The 18535-nt window shown below is 40.4% G+C and overlaps 1 protein-coding gene across 1 annotated transcript; it reads left to right on the forward strand.

Moving 5' to 3' along the window:
• The first annotated feature begins 11076 nt into the window (after positions 1-11076).
• On the forward strand, positions 11077-18530 carry chmp6b (charged multivesicular body protein 6b). Its single transcript, XM_063482482.1, has 8 exons — positions 11077-11385; positions 11854-11963; positions 12706-12793; positions 12874-12960; positions 13046-13111; positions 13310-13390; positions 13512-13584; positions 16583-18530. Exons 1-8 carry the CDS (start codon positions 11323-11325, stop codon positions 16630-16632), a joined length of 618 nt encoding a protein of 205 aa, XP_063338552.1. The 5' UTR covers positions 11077-11322; the 3' UTR covers positions 16633-18530.
• Positions 18531-18535: the final 5 nt, after the last annotated feature.

Raw genomic sequence — 18535 nt, forward strand, 5'->3', positions numbered from 1 at the left:
CACTCCTAAAACTTCCCCCTTCCTAAACAACTAAATGCCATGTTGCCATATCATTTGTTGATTGGTCGACATGGTACTTTTTTCGACCAATAGGAAAGGGTGGGGGTTTTTTTGGTTTTGTTTTTGCTCACGGGCGGAGAGTGTTTTTGAGCGTTTTCCTTATAAAACGCAGTTTTTACCGTTTCTTCCCGCAGTAAACATAAACAACGATAGTATTCAGGAAGAAAAACAAACATTGCAGATATTTTTATCATAGCTCTGGTTTTACGTGGCCTATCAACACAATTTAAAAACTGGTATAAAGTCCACACTTTTTCCGTCAATTGTTCCGTCTGTCCTGCTCACATCTCCAATGGTTGTACACGTTGTCATTAACGTGGCTTCACTCCACGTCAGCCACGCCGCTTTGCTAGCTAAAACACCGGTGTCGGCACATAAGGACGCTGTCATAGCCTGTCATCGATTAGCTGCGTATATACGAATGTGAATCACATCATTGGCTGGACTATGGGATAAGGTGGCATCGTTCTAATCCCATACGGGAGCAGCCAGTCACTTACTGACTAACACTGCAAAACAGAATTGTTAAAATATTAATTTTAATTTCAATTCAGGTTAGATTTTTTTATTTGTGCGCAACACAGATTTTCTGTGCCCAGAGACCGTGCCAGCAGTGCGCAATTGCGCACGCGCGCAGCTTAGAGGGAACATTGGTCCCAGTTCAGAGGTACTGGACGGCAGCCTGGCTCTCTGTAATGAAGTCCAAATCTCTCTCCAATATTTCTGTCAGAGAGGTGAAGTGCAGGGAACTTCTCCTGACCGGTCACTCTCCTGGAGGTTGCATTCAGCTCCACCACTAGAGATGGAAAAAGCAGGAGGGAGAATGACACCTGGCTGCTTAAGGTCCACCAGTCTTTGGTAGTTCTATCGTGTCACCTCTGTTATGCCCTGGGCCTGGAATAATTGAGCGGATACATGAGTCCCACTGGGCCTGGTGAAAATGGTAACCCTCCTGCTGTGAAGTGCCTTGGACAGGAATCCAGATGGGGACCTTAGTGCCTTCCCCAGGGACATGGTTTAGCTGAAGAGTCCCACCGTACCTAAACATTACACGCTCGGAATGTTACGGATCACTGAGGCAATCAACGAGGAATGTGCACTCTCTGTATGCTCTGTATATGCCTTATAAGCATCATGGAGCCTCTTCAGACCCGCCTGATCAACCACTGAGAAGGCAGCAGAGAGAAGCTGGTAGAAAGTGCTGAACAGAGGACTATGCCCAGAGGTGCATTCCCGCAAAAATGGAAAAAACTTGTCCTGCTCAGGGAGTGAAATAAATGGTAAATGGCCTGTATTTGTATAGCGCTTTACTAATCCCTAAGGACCCCAAAGCGCTTTACACATCCAGTCATCCACCCATTCACGCACACATTCACACACTGGTGATGGCAAGCTACATTGTAGTCACAGTCACCCTGGGGCGCACTGACAGAGGCGAGGCTGCCGGACACTGGCGCCACCGGGCCCTCTGACCACCACCAGTAGGCAACGGGTGAAGTGTCTTGCCCAAGGACACAACGACAGAGACTGTTAGAGCCGGGGCTCGAACCGGCAATCTTCCGATTACAAGGCGAACTCCCAACTCTTGAGCCACAATCGCCCCAGTTAAATCCAGTTTCACAATAGTGTTGTTATCACAGTGGTGGCACAACTGTTTGCTACTGCTCCAGATGTGGCCCCAACAACAATAGCAAGAGTAGTTTTCCAGTCAAGCCACGATAGATTTTCACCAGGAATGCAGTCTGGGATCTTAAATGGAGCACAGCAATCCTTAAATGCGAGAAATACAAATATATTTAAGTCTATACAATACTATGTGTGTGTATTAAATTAATCTTAAAAAAGCAACTCAGTTTTTCAAGACAGATTAGCAATTTAAATGACAATGAAGATTACTGTTTTCCCCTGTCCAACCAGTGGTAGCCAGCCTTTTCCACTTCAGCATCACTGTACCTCTTGGCCATTCCCTGGTGGGTTCTAAGGACTTCTCTGTCTCAGATTAATCAATGATCCATGAAACAATAAGCCAGTTTTCCTTTATAATGGCATAACTGGACATGACCCCAGATGCCAGCGTGACGTTTCGTGCCACCTTCCTGGTTTGGTCAGACCTGAAGATGTGTCCAGACCTGCCTTGGAGGAGTTTGGATATGGCTGGATGTTGATGTCGGAATTCGTCAAGCAGGCAGTAAGTCACGTAATGGCTGGACATAGAGATGCCACACCAGGCATGTGGGTCTTCATAAGACCTGAACTCCTGTGGGGGTTTTTTCCTTCCTCAGAAACTGCCCAATGGTCCTCTGTCCATGTGCTCCTACCTCAGAGGCCCAGATACATTCTATGGCATGGAAGTATGCCAGGTGAAATCTCTCATAGTTGAGCTGCATGAGTTCATTTATTTGGTTTGCCATGTCTGCTGGAGATTTGCCAGACTGCCTCAGCTCATCCATAAAAGACTTGCAGATGACAGAAAAGCAGGGAGAAGGTTGGGAAACTTTTTGGGCAGTTTCTCCAGCCATCGTGGATTGTCAGTAAACCAGTTTCTACGAGAAGCGTGAGTCGTGACTGTTTTGACAACTCTGCTTCTCCAGCATTTTCTCTGTTTTACTTGCATCGCTACCGAGAATTAAGTCTCTTGGTTTTGTCTTCTGTAGGTTGTGTGCTAGCCGAACAAAGGACATCAAAGAGCTTGTCAACAAGAAGATCGGGGCCTTCAGAGGTGGCAACAGGATTAGAAGTGAGAAGAGTGCAAGAGGAAAAGATGACTTGAGTCAAGGTGGCCAATGAAAGATACAGCAGGAAGCTGAAGTGGAAAGTGCAGCAGAAGAGCATGAGCGAGGTTTGGTGCAGCATGAAGACCATGTGCAGATGAGATCAGCCAACACAAGAGGAGTGGAATTGGCTGGGCCACTAACTTGCTCTTTAACTGACTAGACTCTGATGCTAGCGTGTGCTAATGCTAATGTACCTGTGGAGCAAAGTGCTAGAAAGCTAAATGAGGTTCCACTGAGACTTGAACTCAGATCGCTGGATTCAGAGTCCAGAGTGCTAACCATTACACCATGGAAGCCTGCCTGAAGCACAGAAAAGCTCTGTGTCAAACAGGCATAAAAGTGTAGTGCCACCTCTTAGTTGTTTTACTAGGCATGGTCAGTTATTTTGATAAAATCGCTTCTTAATTTTTTAACATACTGGGTCCATCTCGACCAGAGTTTGTCGAATGTCTCTTTGAAGCCACAAAGGCATAGTAAGCCTCTCCATTACAAATATTTGGTAGACAGTATTGTACAGTGCTTATATTCTTGGTACATCTGTTTGGAACCATTTCCTAGTCAACTTTTTCTTAGCTGACATTAAAATAATTATCAGTAGATATTTATCTGCTGGAGTAGTTATATTTGGGATTTCCAGGCCTAACTACATATATAAGAAATCAAATTGGATTTGGGTAGAGAAAATCTTTTCCAAACATTTGTCAATATCTTGTCAGAATGAAGTAATTGTGGGGAAGGACCAGAATAGATGGTAGTAATTAGCCTTTTCACTGCCACAGTTTCGATCAGCCTGTACTTATATTTTGGTGGTTTTTTGTTTGTTTGTTTTTTTGTTTGGGGTAAGGAAAAAACTAATTCTATTTTTCTAACCAAACTCTCTCCAATTGGATCAGCAGGTTGTTTCCCACTGCATTTTACATAACAAATAACAATTTTTATCATCTATAACTGAGCCTGTTTCTTTCTCCCATTTCTTTTTAACATATAAGGTACAGGTAGATTTAGTTTCTCCTTGATAAAACTTTGCAATAATCTTCCAAACTATAATATTAGCGTTATGAGCCATTTGAAATATATTTAGAAATATATTTAGAATTCTATTGCCCTTTTCTCATTGATTTTTATAATCTCATTATATCTGAAATCTTGATTATTTAAACCATGTTTTGCCTTAAGACTCCGAAAATCTGCTAGCTCTCCCTCATGGTTCAATGTAAAATAAGAAATAAGGGTTTTTTTGTTTTTTTTAAGTCGGAGGTGCCCGTGCTAGGGGAGTCCACGCCACCGAAGCGAAGCAGAGCAGAGCGGCCTCACCTTCACCAGAGGCCGGCGTGTGGTGTGGTCCGGCGTGCTGGACACCTGCCCAGCCGCCCATGAGCCCCGGCTCAATGCCACACCGGCTGCGCCGCTGCTTGCCACATGGGTGGCCTCCGGTCCAGCTCCGGGGCTGCCATTTAATACGTGAGCGACCCCGGACCCACCTCATCACCTGCGTGGGCGGCAACCAGAACAGATACCTCCCTGTCGCTTGGCCAGGGCCCGGGGGCACCGACGTTCTGGGCTGATCCTCTCTCCCGCTCGTGGTGGGGGGAGTAGGTTCGGCCGAATGGCTCCCCGGCCTCAGTCGGGCGATGGGGGTATGTGGCGGGGCGTGGCCTGCGGTGCCATGCAGGGAAGGCGGATGCACCTGCACGGCATCCACAATCACGCCCCCTCGACTTAAATATTGTACTGGGTTCTGTGGTTGGGGTGTTGATGTGCACAGAACAATAAAAATGATGAAAATGCCACTGGGTCTGCCGTGGTCGTTTACAATGGCCATTATTGACTTGTTTTTCTGTGTCTTTCCACCTAGATTGAAACACTGAATCGCAAAAACTAACTTTTTTTTTTTTTTTTTTTTTTTTTTTTAATCGCAAAATCGCAAAAACTAACTAATGGCCTTAGCTGGGCAGAATAATATTAGTCCTTCAAACATGGTAAAGATAGACCACCCCTGTCCTTTGGCAGTTGTAATGTATTGTATTGAGAGTGGGCAGCCCTGTCGGCATGATCTTTCAAGAGTAAATGGTTTTGATAGATTGACATTTATTTTAATTTTGGCTGTTGGTTTACTGTAGATTGATTGAATTGTTTCAATGACTATGATGAAATCCAAACTTATCTAAAACTTTATAGAGAAATGACTATCTTACAGAGTCAAATGGTTTTTTTGGCATCCAAACCCATCAGCATTGCCTCTAGATTATTATTTTTTATATGATGTATGATGTGAAGACTCCTTCTAATACTGTCTTTGGTCTGATTCTGATGGATATACCCAGTCTTTTTCTTTTTTCTTTTTTTGCCTGTCCCGTTTGGTTTTTTTAGCCAACAGAATTGATGTCTGAAAGCCAACAAAGACACCCAACGGATTTACTTTGCCAAGTGTAAGTAAGTAAGTAAGTAAAATTTTATTTATATAGCACATTTCTAGATAAAAGATCACAAAGTGCTTCACAAGGTATAAAACAGAAGCAGTCCAAAGTTAACAAAATGCAATTCTAAAAAGATGTGTTTTTAGCTGTTTTTTAAAAGTAATCAATGAGTCTGCAGATCTTAAGTTCTGAGGAAGACAGTTCCACAGTCTGGCGGCCACAGTGGCAAAAGCTCTATCACCCTTGGTTTTCAGCCTAGTATGCTGAATAACAAGTAGGCCCTGATCACAAGACCTCAGGGACCTACTAGGGACATAAGGCTGTAACAGTTCAATGATATAGGCTGGTGCTTGTACTTGAAGAGCTTTAAATGTCAGAACCAGTATCTTAAAATGGACTCTGAATTCAACGGGGAGCCAGTGCAGCTGTATAAGCAACGGTGTCACATGAGAGTACTTAGATGTTCTTGTCAGAAGCCTTGCTGCAGCATTTTGGACAATCTGCAGGCGCTCCAGGGAGTTTTTGTTTAGACATGTAAACAGTGAATTACAATAGTCCAATCGTGATGAAATGAATGCATGAATAACAATCTCCAGTTCAGTGTGAGATACTATGGGGCTCAGTTTAGAAATGTTTCTTAAATGATAGAAGCAGGACCGAACCAGAGATTTGACGTGAACGTCCAGGGTAAGAGCAGAATCAAAGGTTACTCCTAGGTTCCTGATAGACGATTTCACAAATGTTGAAAGAGGACCAAGAGCATTCATTATGTTAGGTACATGTCTGTCTGGAGCACATACAAGGACTTCAGTCTTTTCTTCATTAAGTTGGAGGAAGTTGTCAGCCATCCAACCTTTGATGGTTTCTAAGCACACATTTAGAATCTGCAGCTTAGAAACATCTTCTGGTTTAAAAGACATATATAGCTGGATGTCGTCTGCATAGCAGTGGTAGCGAATGTCCTCAAAAGGGCTCAAAACATGCTGGAGAGGAAGTAAATATATTAAAAACAATAAAGGCCCCAGCACAGAACCTTGTGGCACACCATAGGACAGGGACGTAGAAGATGACCTGAACTTAGAGACCGCCACAGAAAAGTATCAACACGGCCTTGCCGTTTTGGTCCATTTGATTGACCTTTGTTCTTATCATTTATTTTATTTTATTTTCAGTTGTTACAGATGGGACAGACATGGCTGGGGCATAGGAAAGGGAGACGAAATGATGAAGTAACAGAAAAACAGAGGGGATATAAAAATTGTAATCCCGCTGCGGTGCCCAGATTTGTATAACGATAAATAGACATTCTTATGAAAACCTTCTTGTGGCTTTTTTTGTTGTTGCGTCTCCTGTAGAAGGGCTACATGAACCATTTCTTTCTTTAGTTTAGACAGCATCTTGGACCTTTTTTGTGGGCTGATTAATCCATTTACATTAAAGGAGAGGATATTAACAGTGTTTGCCATTTTTAAGGTGGAACATTGTTGTCAAAATAAGCATAACAATACCACTTTGTCCGAACAGTGCTGCACAGAACCACTGCTAACAAGATAACAATCAAACAGATAATAAGAAAATTAAACAGGATTTCCACTTGTGGGTGTTTTTTTAAAAAAAATAAAAATAAAAAAGGAAACTTATAAGACCTGGTGTAACAAGTCTTTAAGGGGGTCTGCCACACACTTCGGAGTGGGCCCCCTGATTAGAAGTCAATTGTGCGAGGAGTACGCTCCCACACTGAGCATGAGCAAGTACTCCCAGCATCTCAGTTAAGACAAAGCAATAGTTCTAAATATTACACCTTTCTCTTTACTTGTCATTATCTTGTCTCTTTTTTCAGAAATCAGGAAAGTTTAAGAAAAAAGCAGTAGATAGTTCAAGGAGAACAGATTATGTTACCTGTAACCAGACATGGGCAGTAAAATGTTACAAGTAATGCTTTACTGCAATCCAATTACTTTTCTCAAGTAACGCGTAATATAAGGGATTACTATTGCAAAAAAAGTAATTAGATTGCTGTTACTTTCCTGTAAGCACGCTGCATTACTGTCGTGATTTTATTTGTGAGAGTGTCTCATGACAGTGACGTAAGCGACGTCCGTGGCAGCAACAGTTGTGTGTAGTTTAACAATGGATAATATGGAGTGGTGGAGAGAGTACGACCATGCAGCGTTTAAAGTGTGGACGTACTGACATTACTTTAAGTTTTAATCCATAAAAAGTGACAAAAACATTAGCGTCCGCTGTACACTCTGCATGGGAAGAAAACTTCTTTTTACAGCAAAAATTAAACTTCAAATCCGAGCAAGCACTGAGCACGCTGGCACGGGAATGTGAAATTCACAGAGAAACCTCCCACTGACATGAACACTGCAGTGTCGGGCAAACCTCCACTTGCCCCACTCCTGCTAATCAGGTGAAAATAGATTTAAGAGCGACAGGACTTAGTGCCGCTGAGTCTTTGATTTTATTTATTTTTTGCATCTATTTGAAAGAGCGAGTGTAAACACAAAACATTATTTTATTTTATATGCTGGAATATGCAGAAAATAGGTTTAAATGTTAAAAAATTTCTTCAAGTCAAAGACAGATGCATATAATTTAATTTGCATATGCATAAAAAATAGAATTGGGCTGAAAGGTCTATTCCTTTATTATGTATTCAGGTTGTGTATCATATTTTTGAATAGTAACTAAGTAACTAATTAATTTTGAAAATAAGTAATCAGTAAATAACGGGATTACTTTTTTGGAGAAGTAATCAGTAATTAGTAACTAATTACTCAAGTAACTTGACCAACACTGCCTGTAACTGGTTAATATGCATCAACATCATACTTGTAGCGGTCTTGCATTCAAGTGGGTCTCTTCTGTACTGTTGCAGTCTCTCCTTGATTGACACAGGGCTCACTTGTCCCAAGTCCTCTGGTGTGCATCACTTTCTCTCTTGTTCCCTTTTGTGGTCCATGTTATTTCTTGATCCGTGCCATCAGCGTCTCTGGTGGTTTGTAAATAGTCACTGGGAGACCCCAGTCAGACATGTCCTTCGTGGCCTTTTCAGCACTATTGCAAAATGTTGTTCAGTCTGGGTAGAATGCTCGAAGTTTCGTTGGAAAAGGGGTCTAAAACGTATCCCTTGCTGTTTAGGATCCTTTTAGCTTCTATGCATGCCTTACTCTGCTTGAGGACATCAGGTGATGTCCTAGTAGTCGTGATCCATATTAATCTGTTTACCCTTACATTGGAACTACTTCATTTGCCATGCTTTTTGAATATTTCTTTCTTAGTCTTGTAACTCAGAAAGTGCACAATAATGGACCGAGGTGGGGCTCCGCTTGTGGGGATCACTCTGAGGGCACGGTCCGGGGGAGCTGCAGGTTCTCTCTCTAAAAAATTTCAACAAAGTCTATCATAGGGGAAACACTTTTCTCTTCATTCTCAACTACACCATATATCCTGACATTTTTTTCGGCAGGAGCGTCCTTCCTGTTTGGTGATTTGAGACTCGGTTTTGGATTCTAGTTTTAGTAGCTCGTAACTGTTTGAACCCGTTCCTCCATGTCCAGAATATCGCCCTCTGCTTCCTCAAGTCTTGCATTGGTTTTGCACACTTGGGCCTCAACTTTTTCAAACTGTTGTGTGTTTTCTTTTCTGAAGTTCTTAAAGTTCTTAACTTTTTTCACCCTTTTTCGCCCTCAGTTTAACTTTGTTGTCCTCATCCATTTCGTCATTTTTGCTAGCATTAGCCCCAGCGCTAGCCAAAATGTCTCCCTCGTTATTAACTTCACTTTCTTCACTGTCCATCTCAGCCATAGATTCAACTCGTTTCTTGTTTTTTGCCTTGCCGTGTTTGTTGTTCACCATAGCCCCATCCTAGTTAGTCATTTTCTGCTGTTTATCTTGGTAGTATTTCAAGTATTCAGGGGCTTTGACAAAAAAAGACCCGTGAACAGTAGTTCAACGCAACTACCTCCATTCCGCGACCAGAAGTCCCTCAACTGTTGAGAATTTTTATTCAGCTTATAAGTTTTTTTTTCACCATGTCTCATAATATGAGAAAATATAAAGTCATTCATACAGATACAATATCTCATTCAAAAACATGATGACTTACATGTAAGCTTAAGATTTCCAGTTCATCAAATACTAGTAAACGTGCCTTACCTTTAAATATAACCTTTCTTCTTCATCTTCTGTCCTTTCACATCTTTCTCCATCTATGAGTGAATTTCTCTCGCTCTCCTTGGAAATACAGCAGGTGGAACTGCAGCTGGCATCACACTGTGTGACAATCTGCACACACAAACATGTTGTGTTTGGTGATTTTTGTTAAGCTGATAGATACATTGCAATTGAAATTACCTGACACTTAAAAATATGTCACTTCCTTTATTCTCCACTCCTCTTTTGTAGTGCTAGCCAGATTGGCTAGATACCGAAGTAACACAACTGGACTTCTGCAGCAGTTTAATGCCATAAAGAAAAAAAACTGACCCCAAACAAACAAAACAAAAACAGACAGGCACACGTTAACCTTGACTATGGCACACAGTTTTGCCCGTTTCTTCTGTTTTTATGCGACATCCCCTGGTAATTAATATACCAACAGGATTCAATTCAATTCAATTTTATTTATATAGCGCCAAATCACAACAACAGTCGCCTCAAGGTGCTTTATATTGTAAGGTAGACCCTACAAAACAATAATAGAAGGATTGCCTTTCATCTGTTACTGTTTGGGCTCAAATTGGTTTGATGTTTGAAGGCTTGTGAAATAACTCCCCTCAAATGTAATCTACAAGCAACCAGTCTGTTTTGAAAATGATCTGTTCTGAAAATGTAAGAAGTAGAAAGAACAGATATTTGTGATAAAATTTAGGGCGTGAACTCAAGTACACTACTCAAGTACACATACCCGAAGACTTAAGTACAGTAATGATGTATTTGTATTTCATTACATCCCACCTCTGAAAACAACAGAAAAAAATTCACTTACCTTCAGAATTTAAGATATATCCTTTGTTTGTTTTTTTTAATTACCTCTTATGTCTCTGTACCGTGTTTCTATTCACCTTGTTTCTATTCACCTTGTGTTTTTCACGTGTGTGTATGTATGTGTGTGTGGGGAGGGGGGCTGGGTGGGTTATTTTTCTTTGTAAATCACGTGTGTTTGTGTTTTGTTCCTTTTTTTTCAGTGTATTACTCCCAAACCCTGATTTGATCCATATTTTCTGCACTCTGTGCCCAAACTTTCACACCTAGTTTATATTTAAAAAGTAAAAGTGGCCACTTTTAAATAGCTCGTGACTGAATGTTTGGACTTAGAATAAATCAGGAAGATGTTAGAGTGAAACATAATTATAAAAATGTGAGTTTGAATTATTAATAATTAATGTGAGTGTAACAGTGGGTGCAGAGATCTGTGCTAGGAAAAATTGTTTGAGAACGGCAAAGTCATCTAGAATTAATTTGCTTTTTTCATTTTCATTAGGAAATCTTTTAAATTATGAAGATTAAATTAAATTCAAACTTTTGTAAAAAAAAACAAAAACAAAAAAACAAAACACACAAATCTAACACACTCCAAATACTCAATCTGTGGAAGTTAAATTAATTAACATGCGAATTTCCAATCCTTTATCACAGGTTGACTGTTTGTATTGTCACTCTACTTTGAAAGTCCACACCGGAAGTTTTGTATGTTCACACTGCAGTTTCTGTGTCTGACCACTGGAGGGCAGTGGAAACTGGTGGCTCTCTTTATTTTAAACTGTGTTTAAGATTACTCGGCTCTACCCTCGAAACAGCTGTGATTTTAAAGTTGATGTTAAATAACGGCAGGTCTGTCATAAGTTTGCTCTAAATGGGAGCTTTAACCAAATGTCATATCAGAAGTATCTGTCCCTGCCGGGACACCGTCCTTCCTGGTGTGGGTGTGGACACAGATGACTACACAAATAATGGAGGAGAAGCTTCACAAGTCTGTCTCTTGAATTTAGTTTTACATTTAAGTAGTTTGCCCTCCTTTTTTGCTTTTTGGTTGAGACTTTTAGCTGGCATGCTGTGCCAGGATGGGAAATCTTTTTGGAAAAAAGAAACAAACCCGAGTGACAGAACAAGACAAAGCGATTTTGGTAAGTGTCACACAGCTAGCTGAAGTGTTAGCCTGGAATTCTGTGCTGTAAAACAGAGCGAGCTATTGTGTGCTAATTTAACAACTTCGGTTATCGAGTAGCCCCCAGCAATATTTATAAAGCAAAACCTCTAAATGTTATCATTATTCAGGGTCTACTCTTCTGTCTTAATGTACTTAACCGCTTAATCCTCCTCGACTCGTTCTTTAAAGTGTCCTTTAAGCAAACACTATAAGTCATTCAAATTCTAGCACTGTAGTGTACTTATTTTTCTATGCCGATATTACCGGAGGACCTTAACGTAAGCGCAGCCAGTAATAATCAGATTATAGCTGCTGTAGTTTGTGCAGACTGCTACTATTTCTAAACCTGGATCAACAAGAAGTTGGTATGGGTGAATTAGTTTGAAGCGTATCTGAGTGCAGTGCAGGTGTATGGTTTGTTCATGTCTCTATTTCCTCATTTCAGCAACTCAAACAGCAAAGAGATAAGCTCAGGCAGTATCAAAAGAAGATCAATGTGCAGCTGGAGAAGGAGAGGCTTCTGGCCAAACAGCTGCTGAAGGATGGCAAAAAAGAGTGAGTACAGTATAATCAATGAAAGCATAGTAATGATTGAAAGGAGAGTAAAGGCATATATGTTCTCAGCACAAAATATATAAATACTGCTCAACAGGGAGCTTAATACTCAGGACAGAAAGGACAGCTTCCCTGCAACTGTTCTTGCAGCTGACTTTCCAGAGCTCATTAATATAAAATTAAAATTAAGAAAAATAAAGTTTTGAAATCTGCAGTTCTGAAATGTTGTTCTAATTGATGTCTCTAAAGCTGGAGAAGGCTATGTCAGATAGCTGTGAAGAATCCAAGAATCCAGCTGTGAAGAATCCAAAATATTTCCTTTCACTGTCACCAAATTCAGTTTAACAGAGGGCTGAACTGGATGAAAATCACCTTCTCTCCAAACTTCTTCATCAACCTTCCTTTTGTTTTCTCTGGGTTATCTACTGCAGCTGACTGTGAGCACATGTTCAGTGTTGGTACATGTGCTCAGGGTGCTTGGACAGAGAATCAGAAACTAAACGTAAATCCAAAGCCAGTTAATAGTGGCAAGAAAGCAAATGGGATGGGAGATGGGAAAGAAGAGAGTTTTTTTTTACTGTTACAAAAAGAATTTGGGAAGACGAGACATTTTGTGCAGCGCTCTTTTTTTTTTTTTTTTTTTTTTTTTTTTAGGCAGTGTATCTAGAGATTGTCAATCATCTCTTACATCTCTTACATTTCTCCCTCCTTACTACAAGCTTTAATGTGTTTATTTGAACAGGAAAGCTCTTCTCTTGCTGAAGAAGAAACGCTATCAAGATCAACTCTTGGACAAGACAGAGAACCAGATAAGCAACCTGGAGCGCATGGTGAGCGATCGGCAAACTGCACTGACACTCAGCAGCGTTTAGGTGGCGCTCACAGCTCCTCCCTGTGCTCCTCGTTTCAGGTTCAAGACCTGGAGTTCGCCCAGATCGAAAGGAAAGTCATCGATGGATTGAAAGTTGGAAATGAATGCCTGAAGAAAATGCATGAGGTAGGTGATGACATGTGGCCTGCAGATGCTTTTAAAATTCATCACCTGTTATTCATGAGCTGTTATCAACTCTTTTTCACTGCAGGTGATGTCTATTGAAGAAGTAGAACGGATTATGGATGAAACTCAAGATGCCATTGAGTACCAAAGGGTAGGTCCTTTCAGCTGGTAATCAGGTTCATTTATTTTTTTAGCCTCTTTTACTTTGACTTCATTCTGCAAGTAGATATGGAGAGAGTGAAAATTTAAAAGGATTTTTCAAATCTCTGTAGATTAAATTTCACAGATGTAAAATTGGGTTCGTATCCACAGTCATTTCACTTTTTAAACACTTGTCGTCTCTCTGCAGCAAATTGACGACATGTTGGCCGGCTCCTTATCTCAGGAGGATGAAGATGCTGTGCTGGCTGAACTGGAGGCAATAACTCAGGTTAGTTTAATCAGCTTTAAAAAAAAAAAAAAGAAGATTAGATCGCGCTTTTAGCAAGCAGCACCCAGCTCTTCATTTTGATTCTGAGTTCTGACCTGTCGGATTTTGAACTTTCTCTCAGGGAGATGTCGAGCTTCCTGAGGTCCCTTCAGACAAACTGCCAGAAGTTCCAGAGGCCACGGAGGAGCAACCAGGTTTGTTGTCTCATGTTTTTCCTATCCCAGGTGCACACTGCTGCACATTCCTGTGCAGCAGTGTGCACATTCCTGTGCAGCAGTGTGCACAGGCCGTGCAAAAAGCAAAAGCAAAACTGACTAAAGTTCCAACCAGAAGTCTTTCATTATCCATTGCTAACTCTGTTGTCACACCTTCCCCTCAGGTTAAGAGTCTTGGTTTTATCCTTGACAGCACTCTTTCCTTCACAGTACATATTAATAATATCACTGAGTCTTCTTCTTTTTTTTTAATCTTCATATTAACCGCCTTCATCCTTCACTCACTTCAAACAGTACCGTCATACTTGTCAATGCACTTGTCACATTTCGTTTAGATTACTGTAATTCTCTTCTCTATGGTCTATCTCAGAAATCTCTCCACAAACTGCAGTTAGTATAGCTGCTCATATTATATCCAGAATTAGATCCACTGAACATATAACATATATACATATAAGAGCTCCATTGGGTTCCAATTCACCTCCGTGTAAATTTGAAGATCCCACTTCTTACTTTCAAAGCGCTTTATAACCTCGCTCCTCCATATTTATCTGATCCTCTCCATACGTACTCCCCCCCTTTGTACACTCCGCTTTTCTTCAGCTTCCCTTCTGTCTGTTCCACCTGCTCGCCTAACTACCACAGAACTCAGAGCCTTTAGTTGTTTTTTGGAGTGCACTTCCACCAGATCTCCGGACTACAAACTTTCTCTCTTTTTTTAAATCACGTCTCAAAACCCATCTATTCATCATGACTCCATCTTAGTCTGTTTTTACCTTGTTTAGCTTTTATACTTCCATACTATTTTTGTTTACCATATGTTTTTATTTTGTTGTACTAATGTAAGGTGACCATGAGAGTCTTTAAAGGCACCTATTAATAAAATATATCATTATTATTATTATTATTATTATTACTAATGACTTTTGGAATATGTGCATGACACTTCATAGAAAAAATCCAACAGCCATCCTTCCATCGTGTTTAATATCGCAGAGGCCGTGCTGAAACCTCAGTAATATTTTCTTCTTTCCACGACTGTAAACACTTCACCACCAGAAAGTAATTTTAGAGGAGTCAATAAATAGCAAGCTTTTATTAAAAGGCTGTGCTGAGTCACCGTGGGCCCCGGTGACCTTATCGCTCTGTTTAAAACTAAAACACGCAGTGTGATGAAGCTTAAATCTCGCTGCTGTCCCACGTCTTTAAAAAGGTCTTTAATGAGGTGTCTTCTTGTCACGTTGGCGCTTTATTAGATGCTTAAATGCAAAGCTCAGAAGAGAGAGGTCCTGAGAAAGCGAGGTTATTACACCTATTAACATCACGTTTTTATTAAAATAAATGGCAAAAACCTGCCCTGCAACTGTTTGCAGCCACTACTTGCAGATTTTTGTGTCAATCATTGTTCTTTCGCTGCTGAATCAAAACGTCTGGAAAGATTCACGTCTCTTTGCCGTCTTTGTGATCTTTGACTCTCAGTTAATGGTGAGGAATGGTAGAGGCACACCTGATAGGAAGTAAAAGGCTGTCAATTGTTGAAGCTTAATCAGCTTAACAAACACAGATGTCAACATCAGCGCTGTAACAACTTCTACTGTTATAACTTGCACATTACTTTTCTCAGCTTATATATACAACTTATTGGAAGTTACATGTCTACTTTTTAATGCACAGGTACAATAAACAATCTGCACTTTTCTAATTATTCTAAATATTCTTAACTATTTAAACATCTTTCAGTATCCTGCTCCGTTTGCACACTATGTGTACGCTAATTTAAACAACTGTACAGTACTCTGCTCTGGTAACTATTGTCCATGATGTAAATATGTAAAAATTGTGCTTCTGTTCTGTGTCCTGTTCTGTTTGTATATGTGTGTTTTTGCTGCTGATACAACCAAATTTCCCCTTGTGGGACAATTAAAGGATTATTCTATTCTATTCTATTCTATTCTAATCACTCTGGGGACCGTTAAAATGTGTGTGTAACATGCATATAAGCGTGAAAACGCTACATTTGATTTACGTGCCTAAAAATGACCTACATACATGCACTTTCTATACACATAAAAGGTAAAAGTACTCTTTATTTGAAGTAAATGTTTTAATCAATCCGAGTTTATATGTGAAGAATCTTGGTAGCCTTGGTAGTTCATAGGCAGAGTTTCTTCAAGATTACATACTCTATGGTCACTGTAGCATGATTAGTACTCAGTAGATACTTTATACATGTACATGTATAATCTGTATTAGGCCTGGACAGTGACACCCAACATCTGGTCGCTACAGAGAAGTTTGTAATTCTTTAAATGGTTGACAAGAGGCCATAAGGGGTTTTTGGTTTTTGGGGCAGCACCGTGTGCTTCTTTGCCTCCAGTTTCACTCTACTGACGGCAAATGTCCAGCAAATCCTCGTCAACCATTCAAAAAATACTAATTTTTCCTTAGCAACCACTGGTTGCCATATGTTCACTGACCCGTCTCTAGGACTCTGGCTGAAACCTCAGTTTAGTTTCTGCATTGTTGGATCTGTGAGCTTTCTGCACTTGATCTGTGATCTCACAGCAGGTCCAGGTTGTGTGTTTAATGTTATTGGACAAGATGAAGGTGATGTTGTGTCTGCTGTCAGGTCAGGCTTCAAGAAAAATGAACTTGGGTTTTATTTTTGGATAAAAATGAGTTCACTGCAGTGAGATCAAATAAAACAATACAGAATAAAACAATTTTGGTAAGTAAAGTTCAATAAAATAAACTAGTCTCAGCAGAGGAGAAAGCTTGGAGCATAAAATAATACATTGGTTAACAAAACTTGAAAAACTTCAGGAAGATAACTGGTGTACATGGTATGCAAACAATAGCAAGCACTAAAGCATACTAAAATGCTGTAAAATACTGTAACATTACCTATAAAGATTTAGCATGTCACGACTCTACGGCCCTCATCCTGCTTCTTTCTCTGTCAATCTCTTTGTTTCAGAGCGAGAGCGTCCCAAGAAGAAACCGGAGCGAGAGGCGCTCGCTTTGTAGGAGCACGACTGAGGATCTTCTGCTCAAAGACCCAAAGACAGCAGCCAGTCTCAGATAACTGGGCCTCCTCCACCCCATCCAGCGGCTGTTTCTCCTCATGGGCTGCAGGTTCACACGTGAAGCGAGTCAGGACCGGTTCACCGCAGTCACAAATGCTGATTGAACCATGGAGACCTGTGAGATCAGATTATCGTGCCTAACCTTTGTTTGATTAGTTCTCTGTGTTTACCATCAGTCATTTGACATACAGTGACCTAAAGCCATGTATATATGTCATTTTAATTCCTCCCTCGAAATGTCTTCACCTGATGGGTAATGTTTTTAAAGAGCCAGTTCACCCAAATTACAGAAACACACATTTACCTCAGTGCATCCAGTTCTGTGTTGCCATGCTTTCTCAGATTGTGGTGATTTTTCTTTTTTTTTTTGTTTTGTTTTTTTTGCTTTACAGCTGCAGTAAGTCCAGCTGAGATTAAATTGCTTTTTTCCTGCTGTAGAATACATATATCTGTTCTGTTGTTTGTCCTGTGACGGAGGGGTAAAAATGCAGAAGAGATGTTATGATGGTGCTGTGATCTGGCGATCTGATCCACCTTCCTGTCTTCTTGTTTGCCCTCTGTGTGCTCACCAGTAACTGATACCTGTACAGCCTGAGCAAGTTGGAGTAAATGGAGTTAGCCCTATCTACCCTTATTGCAGACTTTGTGACCTAAACACATAGAACAAAATGATGGAGGAGTTCATTTCCAACTTTCACCATGAACAGAGCCTCCTTCACATATGGCGATAAATTATTTACCCTAACATTTGCCTATCTCTTTACTTTCTTTGATATATGTCGTTCTGCTCAGGCACTCAGCCTGTTTTTATCTGTGTAAAATCTCCCACTCAGCCTCCCTGCAACAAACGCACACATCTGGTGAAACAAAAACTTGAGGAGCGCAAAACAAGCATCTCTGCAAACGTACAGTTACATAGATGATGGATCAGTGATCGGTGAATGTAATCACAGAGAAACAAGCCTGGGAAGCTATTGCCAACAGCTCTGACCATCATTGGTCTCTGACAAGTTCACATAGAGACATTTTTCTTCCATGTATTAACTTATTTGTGATTGCAAAAAGGGATGATTAGATCTAATTTCTGCTAGTTTTTAAAAATCTTTGCTTATAAAACATTTGCATTTAGCAACAGGATCGAGGGGTAAGTTGTTTTTCTTGTGATTTGAGTGAACTGATCCTTTAAAGCAGGTATAACAGAAACATAACATTTTCTCTGTAAAGTCTTTGGTGTCTTTCTCTTACCGTAAAGGCCTTCTCTTCATCTGGCTTTGCTTTCTGAGTTACTCAACCCACCCTAAAGTACCCCCCAAAAAACAAAACAAAAAAAACTATTTGCATCAGTTTCACAGAATATTCTCTCAGTCTGACCCCTTTTCAAGCAGCTTAACTAATCTAATTCCTTGCTCCCCTTGTGGATTAGTTCAGTGTCATTGGAGAAAGGGCTAATCATATCGTCTGTGGGCTTACCTCTGACGCCCAGACAACAGCTGGTAATCTCTTCAAGGTAATAACTTGACAGAACCTGGGGCTTTACCCATCAAGTATGATCAAAACTAATTATTTCAGTGTGTGCGTATGATGCTTTAGATTTTCTTACATATTCATGTTAAAGTGGAGCAAGAAGGGTGGCCTAGATCCAGAAGGCTTAAAGCTTGTGCATCTTTGAAGATCCAGCTAACTAATCTGTAAATCAGTTAATCTCACAGACAGAAACACTGATGACTAATACTGACAGTCTGCAATTTGCCAGTCCTGCTGCAAACTGCTTGTCTTAAAATGGCCTCAGAAATTGTACCTCTATATTCTTTTTACAATAAAAGTGTTTTTTTTATTGCCGTTCG

The sequence above is a fragment of the Pelmatolapia mariae genome, linkage group LG8 (assembly GCF_036321145.2).
Source record: "Pelmatolapia mariae isolate MD_Pm_ZW linkage group LG8, Pm_UMD_F_2, whole genome shotgun sequence".
Lineage (NCBI taxonomy): Eukaryota > Metazoa > Chordata > Actinopteri > Cichliformes > Cichlidae > Pelmatolapia > Pelmatolapia mariae.

Excerpts from the sequence above, each read along its gene's own strand:
- chmp6b (XM_063482482.1), top strand. The coding sequence starts at position 11,323 with ATGGGAAATCTTTTTGGAAAAAAGAAACAAACCCGAGTGACAGAACAA. Across the intron at positions 11,964-12,705 it reads CTGAAGGATGGCAAAAAAGA|GAAAGCTCTTCTCTTGCTGA; the intron begins GTGAGTACAGTA and ends TTATTTGAACAG. Across the intron at positions 12,794-12,873 it reads TAAGCAACCTGGAGCGCATG|GTTCAAGACCTGGAGTTCGC; the intron begins GTGAGCGATCGG and ends TCCTCGTTTCAG.